This window comes from Cervus elaphus, chromosome 9, assembly GCF_910594005.1.
Source record: "Cervus elaphus chromosome 9, mCerEla1.1, whole genome shotgun sequence".
NCBI lineage: Eukaryota > Metazoa > Chordata > Mammalia > Artiodactyla > Cervidae > Cervus > Cervus elaphus.
The window spans coordinates 39037997-39059582 of record NC_057823.1 but is presented as its reverse complement, the minus strand read 5'-3'; the positions used below and the strand labels follow the sequence as shown (position 1 = coordinate 39059582).

The 21586-nt window shown below is 41.4% G+C and overlaps 1 protein-coding gene across 4 annotated transcripts in view; it reads right to left on the bottom strand.

Moving 5' to 3' along the window:
- SEMA6A (semaphorin 6A) overlaps positions 1-21586 on the bottom strand; it is a 129528-nt gene that overhangs the window by 7637 nt on the left and 100305 nt on the right. For 3 of the 4 annotated variants that reach the window (XM_043912316.1, XM_043912315.1, XM_043912319.1), the window contains one exon: positions 16486-16641. The exons of the other annotated variant lie outside the window; for it this stretch is intronic. In XM_043912316.1, the coding sequence (XP_043768251.1) occupies positions 16486-16641 (156 nt within the window). The remainder of the gene's footprint in view (positions 1-16485; positions 16642-21586) is intronic. 4 annotated transcript variants of the gene reach the window in all.

Genomic DNA, 21586 nt, shown 5'->3' with positions numbered 1-21586 from the left:
GAGGTAAAGAGATGCAGGTTTGATCCCTGGGTTGAGAAGATCCCCTGGAGGAGGGCTTGGCAACTCTCTCCAGTATTCTTGCCTAGAGAATCACTTGGACAGAAGAGCCTGATGGGTTACAGTCCATGGGGTTGCAAAGAATCTGACATCACTAAAGTGACTTAGGACGCATGCATATTAATAGTTAGACTCCTAGTGGGGTAATAATCCTACAATCAGCTCCTTGAGGGTAGGGTACATATTTTACATGCATTTATAATCCTCACATCCCCAGGGCTCTTAGTCGGGCACTTACTAAGTAACTATTAAATAAATGGGTTTGCAACACATTTAGAGACAGCTTTTAAATAGACTTCTAAACTTGGTGGGTCATCTTTGAAGTGATTTGCTTCTGAAATCACAGAACTATATCTCCATATAACAATATAATCATACTAACAACCATTAGATGAAAGAAATCTATAAAGGTGCTCAATATGTATTCAAAATAATACTAGGATAAACTATTTTTAAAGTAAAAAGATATTTGTTCTGGGATAATTCCAAAAGAGAGGATGAAGGTAAATGGGTTATTTGTAACAGCTGAGTGCACCAGCGAAATCAGCTAATACAAAACCAATGCGTCTTTGCAAAGGGCTCAGGGTTGGGATTGGAGGAACATGATTGCTTCAGGAGTGGCAAGGAAACCCTAGGCAAGTGGAAGGGCCTTTGTAGGGTGGTGCCTTTTCCATCCTGGGCTGTTGGAATACCTTCCTCTACCAACCCCTGGGCCTTCTGCTTTCACCGGTTGAAAATGGGACATTAGTAATGAAAACAGTATCTGAGAAACCCTTTGCATTGATTCATTAACCGCCAGCTATTTCTCACCAGTCATGAGGTGCTAAATGGTTATTCTTTCCACCTTCCTATTGCAGGAAGCTAGACACACAATGGCTGAAAGATTTCTCTGAAATCATGCCTTAAATTGGCAGAACTGAGAAAGAATAGAATATCTACTTTTTCTTTTTCTGAGCTGAGAGAGTTTTCAGAGGCTGCTGGAAGGAGGTCTCAGAGGGGCAGTGTGAAGCTCTTTAGAGGCTGAAAAGATTATGAACAACCCCGCCCTCCAGGCCCTACAATATGTAATTCACAATCAGAGCAGTTATAAATGGCAAAATAAGAGGAAACCCAACACAGTTCTGATTTTTCCCATGATGACAATGTCCATGCACTTTGAAATGTCAAACATCAAGTTCCTTATTTAAATAATGGTTTTTGGTAGCTCAAAGATTGTCTACCATTGCCTCTAGTCTGCACAGGATGCCCAGTGCCAGGCTTGGGAACAACATGCCTCAGAAATGATACTTTCCTAAACTGGACTGAATTGTGATGTTGTTGGTACCTTGACTGTCCTCTCCTGGACTAACAAGGTTTTTACAAAATGCACCTTGTGGCTGCCTTCAGCAAACAATTACGGAGCATGGATGAAAGTCCCTTGGTGGGCTTTGGGGAGACAAAGATGAAGGAGGTCCAAAGTCTGTGATTCAAGAGGGGAGAAGGCAGGTGCGCACACATGAACTGCATCCAAAGCCCAGAAACATCACGAGATGATTGCTTCTACCTAATATGGATGGACAAAGGCTTTATATAGGAGCTGACGTTTGAGCTAAGTCTTCAAGTGCATGGGATGTCAATCCAAGTAGAGCAACAAGAGCCAAGGCATGGAGGGGAGGAAAGCGAAGGCTGTGTTCAGTAATGGCCAGTGATCCAGCTGCCTTCTAGCCTCTTAGCTCTAGGGACCACCTTTCTTCTGCATTCTTATTGCTTCTGGGCTTTCACACAGGCTGTCCCCTCTGCCCAGAAAACCCCTGCTCACCTCCCAGCCCTCCGACCTCCTTCAGGTCTCAGCTGACATGAAGAAACTGTCTCCAGTTCCCTCAAGCCAGTCTAGCTCTTCCTTCTGTTAAGGGTTCCCAGAACTCTGCCCCTCTCTCTCCTAAAGTCATCACTCTTATGATGCTCTGTTTGTTTTTTACACCTAAATCGCTCCAGACAGCTCCAGGAAGGAGAGATTTCTGCTCCGCTGCACCCCCAGGCATCCAGGTGCTCAGTAAATGGCTGTTAAATAAATAGTAAATGAATGCATGACTGAATGAGTACTTGGAGGGGAAGGCAGGGGTGAGAGCCGAACCCCATTTGGAAGCAGGCTGTGAAAAGCCTTGAAAGTCTGAAGAAGATGTTTAGAAGACATGTCCGTTTTGGAAGGAAAATTACTGGTTAATTTACCTGTGATTTCAAGGGTCTTCTTGCCTGAGAAAGCTGACTTTCAGCTTATTCTGTTCCACACTGAATCCATTATTGAGGAACTACAGGCTTCAAAGAGTTAGTACCTTTGCATCAAAAGCAGAGCCAGCCTACTTGAATTTATTATCACTGTTATTAAAATTAAGACTCTGTCTTCAACTCTACTTATCCCCCGCACCATACAGACGTGGCTGGGAGATGTTACCTGTCCTATCAAAAAAATGAAGCCAAACAGACAAAGAAAAATACATTTACTCTATTGCACCTATTAAACTAAGTACCAAAGGAAAAGCCTTACCCATCCCCGCCCCAGTTACCTTGCTAAGTACAGGAGACCTTCGACCGCCAGAACTTTGAAATGGTTAAGTGCACACTTTCCCCTCTCACCCCTGTTCACTGGACTGCCTGTTTCAGAGCTGCTGTGATATGATGGATGTGTCTGTCTCCATAGTGAAGTGATTAATAGGCATCTGTGTGAAGCGGGCCCGGTGACCACAAAGAGGACAAAGCCTCTCTGTGTCCTTTAGAGAAATATGCAAAGGCAAAAAGCAGGATGGACATTTCCTCCACCACCGAGCCAGAGCGGGGTTCGTGTTGGGCCTGAGAGCTAAGAAAGATGGCAAGATACCAAGAAAAGCTCTGGAGTGGGATCCCCTAAAAATAGACTCTTGCTTCTGCTTTATAGTAAGACAAGCCTGTAATTTCCTTGAAATCCTCATAACAACTTGGGTGAATGGAATCCAACAACCCAATTTTTCTTGTTTGAAAATCTTAAGTGCACCAAAATGCCAGCCTCAGAGTCCTGCAAGGCAGCATGAATGAATGAACGAGTCACGGGCCAAGCATCGCAGCCGCTAACCACAGAGGACCCGCTGTAATCCCTGCTAAGAGAGAAAAAAACAAATAGGGGAAAAACCTAACTGCAGATAATTTATTCTCAGAGCCACACCCCACCCCATGGAGATGACCACACGGAAAGTGCAGGGGGAGCTCTCTGTGGTTATCTCGGCAGGAAGCAGCCTTCTCCTAGTCTTACACGGCATAATGTGAACCAGATGGTTTAGGAATAAACGGAACCACCAGCAGCCATGGAAATGGGCTCAGAGTGTATAACTCAAACTTTCCCTTTTGCTTTTATTTTCAAATCTTTTTTTTTTCCCCCCTGGCAGGCCGAAGATTAGGTACTGGAAGGGCCATGGTCTGTCTTCCAGAGGTATGAAGTTAATGACTGACCACGCCACAGCAGAGACAGCTTCCTGGCTGTTTAATATCCTCAGTTCAGAAGCTATTTTAAAACTCCCATATTGAAATGATGCTGCCTGTGGTCGTCTGCGGATGAATCACTTCCAGTCCTATCACCTCTGAAACTGATGCATTTTGATTTGTTGTGGGGATGCCATTGTAGGAAGAACAGGGAGGATGAGTGTAAAACTTCATTTTTCCCTCCTGCCAGTGGGAGGACTGCACCCAGGGCGGAGATGAGGCCTAGAATGGGGGTCATGATCAGATCATTTTTAAAAGCCATGCTTTGGAATGTTGACCTGTGGTTCCATGTGTTGAGACTGTCACTGTCTTTGTAAAGGTAATGACTATTTCAGATGGGCCAAGTTTTAAGCAGAATTTGCATTGTTTACTTTCCTTCTTTTTGAGGTTTGCTTTCTTAGAAGACTAGAAACCCAACATCTAAAGTTTTGGAAACCAGACAAGGCATTTCTGTTTTCCAGCTTCCCGGTCCCATCTTCCTTTGCTCTCTTAAGAGACATCAAAGCTACAAAATAAGGAAGTAGATCATCTTACAAAATTGTGGAATTTGGGTCATTTTTTGGGATTTTTTGCAGCACTCTGATTTTTTTCCTCTGCAACGCAAAGATAAAACAAATTTGAGGAAACAGGTTTGTTTAAATACTCTTAAAACTTAAACTTACTTTTGAGGAGACAGGTTTGTTTGAATACTCAAACTTACTGGGAATATAGTTCATGAAATCTGGGTTATAGATGAGTCTGGGTATTATTGGTTAAGAATGTAAATCTTGAGATCATAAAGACCTGGCTATCAGTCTTGGATCTATAACTAACTAGTTGTGTTCCTGGGCAAGTCACTCAATCTCTTTAAGCCCCAGTAGTATTGACTATGGGATGGGTGTTGTGGATGGATTAAATAGACTGAATAAATGAATTCATGTAAAGCGTTTGGCACTTTACTCAATTAATGCTCAATTAATATGTAAGGTGAGTGTTTCCAACTGACAAGTTACCTGCTTTCTGTGTGGGCCCAGATAAACTGTTTTGATGCAACATTTTGTTTGAGTTCAAGTGTGTTAGCCAAGAATGTAGAGATAAGGATTTAAAAATACAACAAAATCTTGGAGAGTGACCTTAAATAAGATAGCCCATACAATTTGAAAAGTGTCCTAAATTAGGGTTACTCAGTAACTTGTTAGAAATACAAATCCTTGGGTCCTACTTGAACTTTTGAATCAGAATCTCTGGCGATTGGGTTCAGAAATAGTTCACTAAAGCTTGAGAGGCACTGCCCTAAATGATAGGAATAATATTCCAGAGAACAACATCAAAGTGTTTCACTTTGAAGTCCAACCCCAGACAGCACTGAGGCAATGTATAGCCAGACTTGCTAAATTATTTGTAAAATAAAACAAAAAAATGCAATCTTCCTTGATGTTCACGAAAGTATGAATCTTTAGTGGATCTTGTGTATGACATTTTCTTGCAGTTGCCATATTCTGACAAAGAATACAAAATTGATGTGATTTTATTGGCGAGAACAATACATCCCTAACACTTTCCCTTGGTACCTGACAGAAGCTTGACGTATGGCCTAAAACACTGTACCACTACTTCTGTAACAGAATCAACCCCTTCTGCTAGAGACAGAAGCTGCTGGGAAAATGCCCACCATCTCTTTATTTGCCCCACCATAAAGTCACAGGAATTTCTCATGCTCCCCATCTCTGTCCCAGGGGCCTTCAGTTAGTGGATGGTACTAGAGAGCCCAGCCAGGACTGGGTCTCAGGGACAGAGGAATAAGAAGCTTGGTAGGAACTCACTACCAAGTGGCTGCATAGAGCATCCTCATTTAAAGCTTGCATCCCATGTCACCTTGAAATCTCCTCCACTCAAACAATGCACAGCCATCAAGAGACATCTGGTTCAGGGGATCTTTTCCCCTACCTCACCACGATCAGACAAGAGAATAAAAAACTCAGGAAGATTCTTTTCCTTTCTTTTCTGGATAGGAGTAGGGGACCTGAGCTCATGTTCCAGTCCTCAAATGAAGGTCCTGCTTGACAACAGTGCACTCAGCAGAGTTAGGTGCTTACACATTTGCTGAGTTGAACTGAATCTGCAAACCCATAGAATTATATAAGACATTTTAAGTTACATTAAATTTCTGCTGTGTGCTTTTAAATCACAGAGTGCAAGACCCGTCAGCACTTAGGGTATATTTATTACCTTAACAAATGTCAGATGATTGTGTCCAGTGTTATCTATTATTTATGAATAACAAGAGGCTGCAGGACTGGAAATGACAGGCTCTAATATGTCCAAAAGGTTAGGCGTAACGCAGTGTGCTGCCCTGTGAATTTCTTGACATCATTTTCTCTCCTAATGAGCGCTGTCTGTGGTGATTGTACTGAACTTCCATTATCTCTATACAGTTCCTAATGGCTGCGCCTGCCTTCAGTGAAGAAATCTAATTGCTGATACATATTTGAAAAAGAGTGCATCTTTTTTAAAAACACAAATTTTAAAAATAATTGCAGTGGGAAATTCCTATTGTCCCGTTAAAAAGGAATCTCTTTACAAAGATAACACCCAGCTGTAGACTTATAAGAGCTTAAGAAATACTAATTAAGGATGACAAACCTTCATACCACCCGTAATTGGCTTTCTGACACCGATGAAGAGCCCGTGTTCTCTGTACCCAATATATGTGAATTTATCCAACTGTGTTTCACTGGTTGACTCTAGAGTCTTTCTGTGACTGAAGTGCTGGGAGACTGATGTCTGATGGGGTTCTTGTGGGTCTGCTCAGGCCCGAAGCACAGTCTACACGCTTGGCAGGACTTTACCTATTATGGCTTGCATAGCCTGTGTCTCCCTGCAACCAGCGAGTGGATACAGCACTTCCATCCTCTTTCCTTCTACAGAAATGGCATGAATTATGTATTCTGAGCAACTCTTGCACCGTTTGAGGCCATTCTCATGTATAACGTCAAGAAAAGAGAGACTATCCTCAAGAAATTTCCCTGTTTCAACCATTTTGCCCTTGCTAGACTACTTTGTCTGTGGAGCAGTGAGGTTTGCAAAGTCAAACCTGTATGTAACAAGCATTTTTTTTTTTAAACTTCAAGAAATGAGGCTATCAGAGAGTTTTGAGACAAAGCTAGTATTACTTTCCCATTAGTATACGTGCTCCAAAATACACACCGACTCTTCCCAATTTTATTGTGAGGACAAAACAAATTTTAGCTGAACACAGTGCAGTTGAGCCAATTAAAGAGCACATTTTTAACTACACCAGATGTTCAGTTAATATGATCATGCCTAACCTAGTCCCTGTAGTCCTTGAAAGTTCCATTAAGCTGTCAGAAAACTTTGTCATTTGTGTGTGTTTTTGTGCAAAAGATAGAGAAAGGGGGGAAAAAGACTGAAGGGAAAGGGTGGGGCAAAATGAATTCATGTCAAGGGTGATGTGGCTTAAAAAAGTAGCTACAGATTAAAGTAAGTAGCACTTTTAGAGTGAATTGATTTTTTTAACACCCCAAGATTTAAGTTGCTGATTTTAAAATAAAAAATTAAAGTCTCTCTAATCACAATTTGAGTCCATTTTTTTTTTTTTGAGAAAATGATATTAGGTGAAGATAAAAGGTTTAATTGGTATCTCTAGAAAAGAAAATTCAAATATTGGTGTGCACTTTCAGGCAGGCAGGGAGATGAAACAGCTTTCTACATGGCTGACATTTAATTTCTTTTCCTTCTACCCTTTCCACAATAATCTCATCAAGACTCCAGATAAATTTAGCAAGTTGTCAAGAGGATACAAAATTAATTAGATCAAATCTACATCTCCGCCTGTGCGGCTGAAAGAACAATTACAGCTGACCACGTGGGCATCCTGCTGCCCTACCCCCAAATGCTCATGCTCACAGGGAACCTTCCAGGTCGTCCAGTAAAGAGCCCAGTGCCTGGCCTGCTCACAATAGATCATTTTCCTTGGTGCCTCAGAGAAATGTCAGAGACTACCAATAGATTCCTTTTCTGGCAGGTGACAAAGAAATATTAATTTAGTAAAAGTTAGCATTGGCAGGTGGGTTCTTTACCACTAGTGCCACCTGGGAAGCCCCAAATGGTGGCACCCTGAATTATATTATCATTTCTTTCTCAGTCTCCCCGTGTCCCCCCATTTCAGAATCTGTTCTGGATGAAGTCTGAGCCTGGGGCTCAGCTTTACCTAGCACAGAGGTCTTAGTTTGGCATGGAACAGTTGTAGAAAATGCCAGTGATATGTAGAAAAACACTATAGATTCAAAACTGATGCAAAATTCCATTTCCCAAACATATTGTGTATGTGTAATTAACAACCTATAGGACTGAATAATCAATTTATTATTTTTCTATCATCTGTCAGTCTCTTTGATCTCTTTATTTTCCTTCTTCCCACCCACTGCCTACAGGTAAAGCCAAAACCCCTGAGCGTGACTTTTAAGGCTGCAGACTAGCAGTTCAATCTCAGTTCCCTTTCTGACCCTTTATGTGCCTCTCTGAACTCTCAGCCTTTGCCATGACCCACTGCTAGCCGGGAGGCCACCTGTGGGTACCCCCTGCCAACCTCCAGTCTCCTTGCATGCGGGGTCCGTGAATCAGGTCAACCTGTACTGTAGCACTCAGCAGAAGCTGCCATATAGCACACATGTTTGCTGAATGATTTGAATGCATTAAGAAAGAAATGAAGGAAGGTTGCTGTTTTCCCTTTCTTTGAGACTAGGGTTGGTGGTTTAGTTGCTAAGTTGTGTCCGACTCTTGTTGCCCCATGGACTGTAGCCTGCCAGGCTCCTCTGTCCATGGATTCTCCAGGCAAGAATGTTGGAGTGGGTTGCCATTTCCTTCTCCAGGGGATTTTCCCGATCCAGGAATTGAACCTGGGTCTCCTGCATTGCAGGCAGGTTCTGTACCAACTGAGCTAGGGTTAATATTACCAAAGTGTAGTTAAATTACTAGATCTTTGCGGCCTCCCAGGTGGCTCAGTGGTAGAGAATCTGCCTGCTAGTGCAAGAGCTGCAGGGGATTTGGGTTCAGTCCCTGGGTTGGAAAGATCCCCTGGAGGAGGAAATGGAAACCCACTCCAGTATTCTTGCCTGGAGAATCCTATGGACAGAGGGTTGCAAAAAGTCGCTCATGACTGAGTGACTGAAATGCATGCCTTTCTTTGTGATTAGGGTTAGTGTCACCATTATCACATTTTCTGTTAAATTAACTATGAAAATTTACTATTATTTTCTAGTGCTCTCTGGATTCTAGTTCATCTCCTTCAAAGTCATGGAAATGAGAAATGAAAAAAAAAAAAGCATCCATATAATTATAGAAGAAAAAAAAACCCCATATAGTTACATAATAGTTATTAAAAAACCTGAGGTTAAATTAAAATTAGAAACAGTGGTTTTAATCTTGCCCTTGTTTAGGAACAATTTGATTTCTGAGCCTTCTTCACTTAAAAGTGACACTTGAAAGCTTACTTTCAGTGATAATTTTTAAAATTACTCTAATATCCAAACACATATACAACTTTTAGTGATATTTCTCTGGAATTAGATATAATGAAAATAGTTTTTCCCAGAATGAAATTTTTACTTTAATTGCTCTTATGTAGGTTACTATAGACTTCCTAAGAGTTAGAGGGCAAATGTAGACTAGAGATTATATCTTATATACTTACTGAATAAAATATCGGCAGCCTCTTCAATAGAATTGCCAAGGTAGCAAATAAATATGCAGAACTCTTGGTTAAATTTCAACTTCAGATAAATAATGTTTTAGTGTAAGCATGTCCCATGAAACAGATGGGGCACACTTATACTAAAAAATTATTCATAGTTTCTCTGAAATTCACATTTAACGGGGGTACTCTGTATTTAATGTAGCAACCCTACTCTTCCACCCCCAGCTGATGCACATCTATTGGTTACCCATAACTATTCTTCAGACTCACTCTAAACTTTTGGAGATTAAAATAGTTTCACAGAGCATAATAATAATGATAGCAAACCTTTATGGGGCAGGTATAGCACAATTTACAAATTTAAAACTATTCGAATGGACTGCACTTCATGAATTGTCTTTTTCTTTATCAGCAACAACGTAGATGCCAAATTTCTTATGAATTTTGAAGGATACCCTTCCTCTCCCTCTCAAAACCGGAAATAAGTGAACTCTTACTCAAAAGCATTGTGGGGAAAACAGCCACCGGTGCCCCATCCCTTAGTGTTCCCTGGCCCTAACCGGGCATGCTCCCACCTGGTTGAGTTAGGTGTTGATTGTTAAGTGGAAGCTGGAGCCCTTTGTCTCCCCACTGGCAGCCCCTTCCCCATCAAACAGAACCTCTCTCAACCCCCTTTGCTTCCAAGACGGTCCTGTTCTATCACATTTAAAAATGACTGTGATACTATAGGTTTTATTGATAAAAACTAAGAAAATTACTGTGGAGTATTTTTTTTTTTTTTGGAAATAAAGCTCAGAGTGTTCAAAAAGAGCCCAACTTTGTCAGCATTTCCACGAAAATTTTAAATATGAGTTCTGTACCAAAGACACCTCCTTTCCCTCATCCTCCCTGTCAAGTGATATATGACTGCTTATAATACTGGTACTGAAGGGGACGACTAAAGAAAAGGGGCTGGGAAACTGTTTCCAAGTCCTGTGTCCTTGATGTGTTCAGCCAAGTTGTCTTCAGTTGTCTAATATCTTTTTCTAAATCTGCTGTGCACCATTTTGCCTTGTGAACAAGGATAATAGTGGTCGTAAAGACTTTTTGGTGCATTTTTGTGTCTGTGTGTGCTTCATCTGTCTGGCGGTTTGATATTTCTTGGACAGGAACTCTGTCTATCTCTAGTTTAGCCTCTAACTCCTTATTGGCATCCAATACTGTGCAGTGGAGCCAGTAATAAATTTTGCTTGACGACTCCTCAGAAAACATTTTTGTTATGTTAATGTTACTGAAGAAATGGCAGAAAAAAATGCAGTCCAAGTTTACGAGTCAGGAAGAGAAGCTTATTTTTCTGCCTTTATTACCTTCATCAGCAATAATTTTCTCTGTATATAAGATCACCTGCATATGACTTGCTAGGAGCCAAGAGATCTCTTTCCCCATTGGGAGAAATGAGATGCTTTAAAACCTTCATCCATTCGATTTTAAGCATTGCTGTTCAGTCACTAAGTCATGTCCAACTCTTTGCCACCCCTTGGACTCCTCTGTCCTCCACTGTGTCCTGGAGTTTCCTCAAATTCTTGTCCATTGAGCCGGCCATGCTATCTAACCATCTCATCCTCTGCTGCCCCCTTCTCCTTTTGCCTTCAGTCTTTCCCAGCATCAGGGTCTTTTCCAATGAGTTGGCTCTTTGCATCAGGTGGCCAAAATATTGGAGCCTCAGCTTCAGCATCAGGCATTCCAATGAACATTCTGTGTTGATTTCCTTTAAGACTGACTGGTTTGATTTCCTTGCTGTCCAAGGGACTCTCAAGGGTCTTCTTCAGCACCACAATTTGAAAGCATCAATTCTTTGATGCTTAGCCTTCTTTATGGTCCAACTCTCACATCTGTACATTACATGATTACCTGAAAAGCCATAGCTTTGACTATATGGACCTTTGTTGGCATTTTAAGCATTGCAGGTTGTTAAAATGAAAGCAATTGGGCTAGACTCTGTTACCAAATACACTTTCTGAAAATGGGATTTCTTAGTCTGTTCATGATGAAACACTGACTCCAGGGTTTGGGACTCACAGTAGGTAAAGTTTGAAAGAGAGAAATGGGAAAGAAAAGGTCAAGTAAAGGTTGTTGCAAGGCCAGCGGGATGCACTGTAGCACAAGAATCCTTACAGATCTTGGAAAAGTGGAAGTGCTGGAGGTAAACTGTCTCTGGGCTGCAGTTAGGAGAGTAACGAACTGTCGTCTATACTTGGATGCTCACTGCTGGTCTGGAAAGCATCTCGCCAGATGCTTAACAAGCCTAGGATGACTAATTTCTTTTTAGTCTAAATCTATCATGCTCTCGATTCCTATTTGACCAAACTTCTCATCCCTAATCACAAAGCTCTGTAGTTGGAAGAGAAATCAGGAGAGCGCTAGATCATATAATTGAGGCGCTCAGAACCCAGCCAGTAGAAGGTAGCACCCTCATTTAATCTCATTCTTCCAAATGCCAGAAGCACAGTTTTGGTGGTAGTTTAATCCTCACTGGACTCTGTTAATTGCTCCAAGCCAGAGTTACCCACAGTTTAGTCATCAGCTAATAGTGCTGCAAATCAAGGAGTCTCAACTACAGTGTTATTTACTTTTAATACTCCTATATCCCTCTACTTCCTACATCAGCATTTACTTAGTATTTTATTTAAATTGCCTTTAAAATGTGTTTCAGGTGGAAAGTTTACATCATTATCATAAATGGGAAAAAGTGTCACTTTTCATAACTAGAAGGTAACCACAGAAATAAAATTGCACACACAGTTGATAAGTTGTGTCTGATTCTTTGCGACCCCGTGGACTATAGCCCATCCATGGGCTCTTCCGTCCATGGGATTCTCCAGGCAAGAATACTGGAGTGGGTTGCCGTTTCCCACTCCAGGGGATCTCCCTGACCTAAGATCGAACTTGAGTCTCCTGTGTCTCCTGCCTTGGCAGGTGGATTCCTTACCACTGAGCCACCTAGGAAGCCCCCAAATCAAATTAACTGAAAGCAAAACAGAGTTAGTTCCAGCTAGCTTCAGCTGCATGGCAAAGCCATCTAAAGCCTGTTCTTTCTTTTCAAAAGGATAGTGGTGAGTTTCAGGAGTTGTTAAAACACAAAACAGACTTTTGCATTGACATAATCAAGAAGATGGAAGGAGAAATAACAAGGGCATTAACTTTTCACCATATGATTTGGTATTGAAGGCCATGATGTCTCTGAGTCATTTAAATCATCTCTTTAAGATGTGACCTGTCCTCCTCGGAGGCTATGATGTACTTGAGGAATAAAGAATTGGCTGTAAAGAGGATTGTTGATAAACTCTATGATTTATGTAGTTCCATTCAGGATTGTTAGAAAGTGTGGACAGTATACTCAGTATCCTTTATAGACCTTCTGAATCTTACTGGAATATTATTTCCCAGACTAAAAATTGCTTACAAAACAGCTTGTACATTGATTAAAATATATTCAGCATTTGCTGTACATTTTAGTTTAAATTATTCATTTGATCTCTAATTTAAATTCTGTTTCTACATATTTTCCTGGTCTGAATTGAGCACATCTTTGTGACTAAATATAATAATGTGATAATAACTTGTTTCAAAGATTTCCCAAAATATATATGCATACTACAGTTCTGGCATTTCCAATCCAATGGGAACATTTTTCTACATATCGACTATTTCATCAGCTTTCTGAGAGCTCACGAGAACTCTAGAAAATAAACTCTGAAGGAGATTTTCTTCTAATTTGTTTATTCCTGTGTCTTTGGGGCAGTGGTCCATGTGTCCACTGGACATTTATGCTCCACAGCTCTCTTGGCAGAGCTGTCCATGGCTAGTCCCCTCACCTATCTCACAGTCTTCTTGGAAATCAGGTTTTAGAGGACTGTTACTTTGGGTCAGAAATGAGGCACAAGAGTGGCTATTACTTCTCACTATTGCTTAACCTAGAAAAGAAAGCTCTTATTTCTTTTGCTGTGGGAAGTGGGGGTGGGGTGGTGAGGGGAGACAAGCCAAATCTAAAAATAAACTGGATTTTCTTTCTTATTCATAGGTAATTAGAGCCTCTTTGTAACTACTCATTACTACCTCAATGGTTATAGGATGAATAAATAATATATATTTTTAAATGTGGCAAAACCAAGAAAGAAGTAGCCAGGGCTGCTTCTAATTTATCAGCTTGGTGATTAAAGGGCTGGCTTGTAGAGGCTCCAGACATCTAGGGAGCCAGAGATAAAACAGGGCAGCTGGCTGTGTTTTTTCCTAATGAATCTAGGGCTTGAAAGATATCGGGCAATTTTAAAGAAAAGCAACAAGGACAAGTGACATTAGACAAGGCCAGTAGGGTAATGAAGGGCAAGGCCAGTTACTGAGAGAGAAAATTACTTCATTTTCTGTGATAATGCTTCTGTGTGCTTCGCGGGTCTCTTCTCACACTTTGTTAGCATGACTGTATATACATGAACAGTGTTGGAACGCTCCCCCCCAGTGTAGAAGGAAAGAGCCTTGGAACGGTCCACAGAGGGGCAGAGGGCTGGCATCTATTATTAATATTTTGGAAAGGGGAGGCTGAACAATGGTAGCAGAAGGGGGTTAGATTGCAAGGTGAGGAACGGTGCTTTGACAGAATGTGGGGGACGCACAGAATTAAATCAAGACGAAAGACACAGCAAGGAAAAGAAAGAAAAAGGCAAGCAAACATACTCTGGAAATGCAGAACTGTTTGGAAGATGAGGCGAGACCAGGAGGGGACCAGGCCAGTGGTGCTCAGCATTTCTGCAGAGCAGAGCTCCGGGCTCATCTGCTCACTGGCTTTTTTTTCCCCCCAGCAGCCAAAGTAAAAAGGGCACCAGACACTTGATTCCTCTTCAGCTAACTGGTCAGCAGATACCATTTTCTGCTTAGCGGGGAAATGTGTGGTATTTTAGAAACAATTCCAGAGTATATTTAGCTCCTAAAGCCAGGGCACACAAATGTCACATTCCCATGAGACAATTGGCCCAGTGAAAAGAGGACCCACCAGAGGCCCGCAGAAAACCCAAGAAACTCGCGCATCCCAGGAGATGCTGCACGCACGGATGTGACATCATTAAGGCGCCCACATCAGGGAATGGAAAGAAGCAAGGGGATCACAGATTGGGTCAAGTTAAAGGACGTCATCATGAGTCAGAAAAGAAACAAGACTTTTCCAACAGAGTCACGCCATCACCAAGTCATACCACACAGCACTTGGCAAAACCAAAGAAAAGTTGGAAATAAATCATGAACATTAAGTTGGAAATAAATCATAAACATTCAACAGAAAAAACACTTCAGAGCAAAATGGAAATCAAAATCATAAAAAATCATGGCAAAAGGAACATTAAGCTACATCACTTTTTTATTTTTTAACTTTCGGCATAACAACTCGTTGTCGTTGCCCCATCAAATACATAATCAGTTGTCAAAAAAATGAAGCTCCAGTTTGACAGGGCAAGGCAAAGAGCTAATAGCACAAGAATAGTGATCATGTTAAACACCCATGCAATCACCTCTGCCACCATTGTTTGACAATCTGTAGACTGCTTCCAGCTTTGTCAATATTCATAATAAGACCCAAGAGAATGAACAATGCCGAATTTTCAAATGATCTGTCAAAGTGTTAATTGGACTCTTTGATAACCTCCATCCCCCGGGAGAGTTAACGACTGGAGAAAATTCTCGCCATCCGTCTCGGGGAAGTGAGGAGGAAATGACTATAACCAACTGCTAGATATTTGGTTGACATATTTAATGCTTTACTGGAAAGGCTGTTTGGTTTTTCAGAAAGTCGCAGTGGGCAAACACAATGTGATTTTTACTGTGTTGTCTCTCCTTGAGTAGTCGGCCAAGACTAACACATCTGTGGTCTGGAGCCACACAAAACAAATAAAGGCACATGTTAGGACTGGTACGGCCTGCGGAGATAGTTCTGCCCTGACACAAATGCATCTAGTGCTGTCTTGAGATGGTGAAGAGCAGGGATCCCACCAACTTAAGTGGCTGCCGAGACACCAGCTTCTTTGAAAAAAAATATTGGGGCAGGACATACTAGCAGTAAGAAGTTACAGGAGAATAATAAAATCGATTAAGGGGTAAGTTAACAAGTTAAAAGGGCTGCATCGTCCCACGTGGGCTTGGCATGTAGCGGCTGAGTGTACAGCATTCTCAGGAGAGGAACCACCAGAAAAAAAAAGGATGAAAATTTGGCATGAGTCTGCCGAGCAAACATTCTCTAAAAGCAGAGATGGAAGTATGTATACAGAAACCTGTGGGGGAGGACACGACAGAGCCTGTCTTCCAAAGGTCACCAGAGCTGGTCTGCCCTCGACACTCAAACCCCCGCTTGGATGAAACTCTTGAAAACATATAGAAGTAAACAATGCTGAATGGCGAGAAACAGCTCGCAACATAACTGAGCTTTTCAGTCTCTGATTTACAGGACTGGTTTTTGGACAAGTAAAGGCCTCTTCGGTTGCAGCTGCAACTAAAGTAGGATGTGTTACCAGAAGCAGCAAATGGCGAGAAAAGAGATGACATTTCCTGTCTCTAGTCTCTAGCAAAGAAAGCCGGGGAGAATTTAGGACAGTTCACAGTAGAGTCCCTTTCATTTAGCGTGGCTCCCTTTCCATTTTAAATGCATAGTAATTCTGCTTGATTAAATAACATATTTTTTGTTTTAGCTGTTGTCTTCTAAGGGCGATTAAGTGCATCTCAGAACCTCAGCTCTGTTCAGATTCAGCCCCATGTAAGGGTGAGGGATGGGACCAGCCAGAAAAGACTTTACCCTGCTACTTCTCCATTCACTGATTAAACGGGATTTGACTGCAATTACATGTACTTGCCAAAGCCCGCATTGCATTCCATCTTATTATGGGGGGAAAAAAGAGGATCCAAAAATCACTGGATGAGCTAAGAGGAGTGGAAAGGGACTTTAGGAGCCAGCGTCCACTTTGGACCAAGCCATGCCTCTCTTGGGTGGAGGAAGCTTAGAGGATGTGTTATTTGTTTTGTGTGGTTTCTCCTTGGTCGGGGAATCATTTCGGATCAAGCCTAGCACAGAGGATTGGGTTGCAGTCTTTTCTGAGACGCTTTCAATCAGAGTGTGTTGGAGGTCCGTTCCTTAAACGCGGCTGTGGTTCAGCTGGAAGCAGTTACACAGTCCTCCCCGCTCCTCCCTCCCTCTCCCCGCAGAGGAAGGGGTGCTTCCAAGGCCTTACCCTTCTTGTCCTGGTGATTATGGGAAGACACTGCCCCCAAAGAGTCTGTGCTGTCGCGTGACTCCTTCCAGTCCATCATTCCTCCCCTAGACTCATACCCCTCTTGAGCCGCCGAATCGGACGTGGTGGTGCTGGGCAAGAGGGAACTGGAGTGCCCTGTTTTCATCACAAATACAGTTAGGGGAGACATCACCAGAGACACCTGCTTTTTCTTTGCTCAGAGGCCAGGAGGTGGGACACCCACGCTGGCGGTAAAAGACTCAAAGGAGATTGCCCTAGACATAACGAGGCTGGTGGTAGGATTCGGCAGAAGAGCCCTTGAACTTGCAGTTAGAGGGTGAAGGGCCAGGTCTTGTCTCTGCTGCCTGCTGGGTGAGCCCGAGGGAATCACTTAAGCTCCCTGGGCCTTGGTTTTCCTTGTGCACAAAAGAGAGGCCTCCCATGTTTGGAGGATAAAGTGGCATCATGCTGAAAGTGCCTAGCAGTGTCCGACACATAGTAGGTGCTCAGGAAATATCAGAGTCCCTGGGTATTCCCATAGTAGCACTAAGGCAGAATGTGTCCACCCCGGGGTAACAGTCATGATGATGGGGCAGGTGTATGGTCGTGGGTGAGTCTCGGCCCTGTCACAGACAACTCGGCTGCCCCGAGCCTTTCCCATGGAGGATGTGTCTAGTATTTGGCTGCGCTGCAGCCTCACAGGCATTCCGCTTTCTAAAGGGAGCTGCTCCAGCCCTCCTGTCTGGAATCCAGGGCTGAATGTTCTGCCTTGTTATGGCTTTGCCTTTTGTGTCTTACTCAAACCAAGTTAAGTTTCATGGTCTCCTGACTCATACCTGTGAGCGGTGGGTTTGGAGGGCACCATGACTGATACGATTCAGACTAGAAAGGGAGAGCTTTCTGAGATCCAGAGTCGCCTACCGCAGGATAATGCCAGAAGAAGGATGGCCAGGGTGGGAGTTGTGGCAGAAATTGGACATTTCCTGTGAATACATTTCTAAGCCCTCCTTTCCATCATCCCACAAGGTTAAATGCAGATCGCATCTGGCGCTTTGATCTAAACTGTCACAATGATTTAAAGAAGCCCCACTACCTGTTATCTCTGGTGGAAATAAAAAATAACCTCTCTGTGATTTTCAAGTGGAGTCTTTGGCTTATTAAACCATCTTACCTATAGAAGCAACCTCTTGAACAATTTTTAAAAAGACATCAGGGAACTACTGTGAATGTGTAGTTGATGCCTTTGGTAGAAAGTAGGACAGATTTCACAAGTGACTCAGCCTTGGGCTGTGATCATCACACATGTGATAAATAAAATGCTGGCCACCAGAAAGAAAGATTCTAGTGAATGCACTGCATTCTTCTTTTTCACGATTATTATTGCAAGTTGGATTTTCAGGAGACTTTAATACTGTAAATTATAGACCATGTAACCATATACATACATGGTAATATATATAATGTGTGTAGTGTGACTAAAGCAGGGAAAAGCAAGCAAACCAAGTGGGTATCTAAGCTATAGGATTTCTGTGGGAGCTCTACATTTAAAATGTTACCACAAAGCTTTAGTAACATTTAAGAGGCCTTCTTCTGTGTAGGGCTTGTTTGGCTTCTACACAGCTTCAAATATCCGCTTTGCTGCAAAGAGCCTAGTTCATATCCAACTGCTAAAAACATGTTCATTTAAAACTCAAGAATGCTTGCATCTAGATTTTTTTTTTTTACATTTCTGGGTTTCACATTTCATCTCCCAATACTGATAAGAGAACATGAATAGGAAAATTAATAACTTGGAATTGGAAATGCAGACTTTCTTTATGCTTGTATTGAGGTCTAAAATATAGCCTCTATTTTCTGCTGTTGAATTAACCATGCTCTCATGAAACATACTGTCAACCTAAGAGAGACTTCAGCGTCCAAACAGTGAGAAATAGCTTTGTAGTGAGTCAGAAAGAGGGGGGAGGAAAAATGAAGCCTTTCCTCCAAGTAGCAAGAACTTCTTTTACCTGAATTGATATGCATTTTGAGCGCTTTCAATTTAACTGTGTTCAAGGGGCAATTTTATGGTAATGCCATAAGTATGGTTTAGGGAGAACATTTCTTAATATGGTAATCTAGGGGAAATAAATGCCTAAGGGACACATTCTCTGTAGAAAAGAGTTCCTGGACCATATGTTGCAAATACATGGAAAAGTCATTGGTAATGGAAAGCTATGGCTATGAGAGGAAATTAGTGTGGACCAGATGGTAGTTAGGTAGGAAAATGTTGCACGCAAATGTGAGAAATCAGCTTCTGCCTATTGCTGAAATGTTAGTTTAATACCCACCACATCTCCGTTTTCTCCATGTAAATCTAGAGAAACCATGCATCGTATATACTCAAATGGAAGAAAAAAATAGAGCAGCATGAGGCTTGTAATCTTTGAAACGTATGCTCGAGGACAGACAGTGTGTGTCACTGGTGGAAGCAGATAGTCGGAGAAAGCAGTGCCTGATTCTCAGGAATTTTAGAACTACCATGTGAAAGTACCCGTAAGCAGCCGTCCTTCATTTGAAATCAAAGAAGTGTATTATTATGACCTTATTATTACGACCTCTCCAACTGTTAAATAGGTATCACTCATGTTTCTTCTTAGAGTCTGATTCTATGGGCTATATTGTTTTTGTGCATTCCCTAAGAGACTCTGTAACCAAAATCATGCAACAAAAACAGGCAATCATTTGTGGATATGGTATTACAGGTCAACAATTTGGAACCTATAATTTTGTCTTGTTAATCCAACACGAAAAGTCATAATTTTAATCAGTGGAGCTTATTATGTATTATTCTTACAATATTCAAAGAAATAGATTTTAAAAGTTAACTCCAATATGCATCATATTGTTTCTCTATATCTACAAGTCTTTGTATTAGTAATTCCACAGGTTAGAGACCCTTCAAACTACTCTAACCTATTAACAGTGATGGTAGCCAATTAGACACAGAGGAGGCACTAAATCAATACAAGAGAGGATGAGAGAAGGAAGACAATCAGGGTCCAATTCACTAAAAAGGGGTTCTTGTGTATGTAACTGGTATTGCAGAGAGCTTCTACCATGCAGAGTTTGCATGGTTTATTGAGTAATTCTTTTTTGCAGAGTTAGGCAGTTCTTGTTCTGTGGGTCACTCTATGATTGTACTCAGCCACTGAGCTTCAGTGTTATGGGAACACGTAAAGGACACAGCTAGACACTTTGGACTTTGGGGTTGGCTTCCTTGTTTATATCTGTGCTCATAAAAACAGCAGTTTGGTTTTTCTTTTGATGGTACAAAAAGAGTACCTTATCCAGGCCCTAAGCAGCTGTCTGTAAATGAATGAATTAAATCTCTTGTAGGTTTATTAGCTCCAAAATAAGCATCTTTTGCAATAGTTTGTATAAAGAAAGTCTTCTGTGCTTTTGTAAGTACTGTTTGAACCAGCCCTCATTTTGATGGTCAGTTAATCATCTAACCACTTTACACTGGGGAGACTGAGCCTGAAATGGACAGAATTATTAGCTGAAAGGAAAATTCCAACTCTTCTTTAGTGTCATCACAGAAACCACTGATGCAGCGAATAGGGATTGTCCTTTAAAGTGTTAATGTGGAGGAATTAATAAGTTCCTTTCCTTTTGTAAAGGCAGGAAGAGGGATCCATAAACTGAAGAGTGCTTTTTGTTCATCAAGAGCATCCCATGCTTTAATTATTCTATCTATATGAGAAACTACCTGGGAGTTAAAATTGGCCTTAGTATGATGGATGAATGCTGGGGAGGCTGCTGGTTCAAGTAGATTTAAGACCTGAATTTCTCAATACCTGATAAATATTATTCCATTATAGGAAATGATTGCAAAGTATGATATTGGAAAGAGCAGCTGCTAACTGGTTCTCTTTCTGAAGGGCCCACTGAGCTACATGACGTTGCCTCCTGAGGAATGTTTCTCCCAGTTGTTGGGGTTCAGTATTCTGGCTTGAATCAGAGATGAGAGCAGGTTAAAGGTGGATGAATTCAGTGGGCTCACTGACTCCACACTGCCTCACTTCATGACAGGAGAGACTGGGCGTTGTTTTCCGTATCTGCACAGCCGCCATTTATAAGATAGACTTTAGGACTCTCAAAGAGGCATTTTACTGATGCTAGTTAGACACAGGAGTGACAGTTTCCACGGAGCTATTAGACACAATTGTAGCCATCAGGAACTGCTTCTCTCAATTCTAAATCTACCTTGCTTTCTTTTCCTTCCTCTTTTTTCTTTCCTTTATTTTGCTCTCTTCCTCTGTTACCTACCTCTACATTGAAAGACTGACCTGGAGCTGTTACTGTTATGTATTTCAAATTATAAAAATAAATGATAAAATGTCTGCGTATCAATGAAACTTGTAGTCCCCATTATAATGCAGAAGCTTAAATTTGCCGTTACATATGTGCTGTTCATTATCTTTAAAAAAAAAAACCCACATGAATAGTTTACCTTAATAAACATTTGGGGAAGCTTTGAGAAAAGAAACTGGAACATTTCAACTACATATTAACTTTCCTTATAAAGAGCTCAGAATATCTGTTTATGGACGTATGGGCTTTATTTAGTATAGTGTCTGTGTATTTCAGAGCAGGAACAATGGGATAGATCCTGTCTGCACATCATTTCGACTGCATCACTCTTCCTTATATACATTTAAAGAAATATCACTGAAGATAGGTCTAAAAATTCATACTCCATGTATGATTAAATTTTGATGGCTATATTGGAAAGTTTTGCCTATTAAGAACTTGGTATCTGCATTCTGTATGGATTTTTCCTGCAGAGGATGTTGTTCTGAAGGTCAGCATTTTGGGGAATGGTACCATCTATCAGGTAAGGAGCTGTGGCCTATTACTTATAAGCACTGTTCTTTTATCTTGGATGTACTTATGTCCAAAAGCAATTTCTTTTCCCTCAAGAACTCATTAAATGCATTCACCAAATTCCCTAAGGTTGGCATATTTCATGTTATGTGGATTAAAAATGTAAGACTCATTCTCACATGTCAGTTGTCTCATATATGTGGAGAAATTTTTGAAGCATCATGAAAGCTATGAA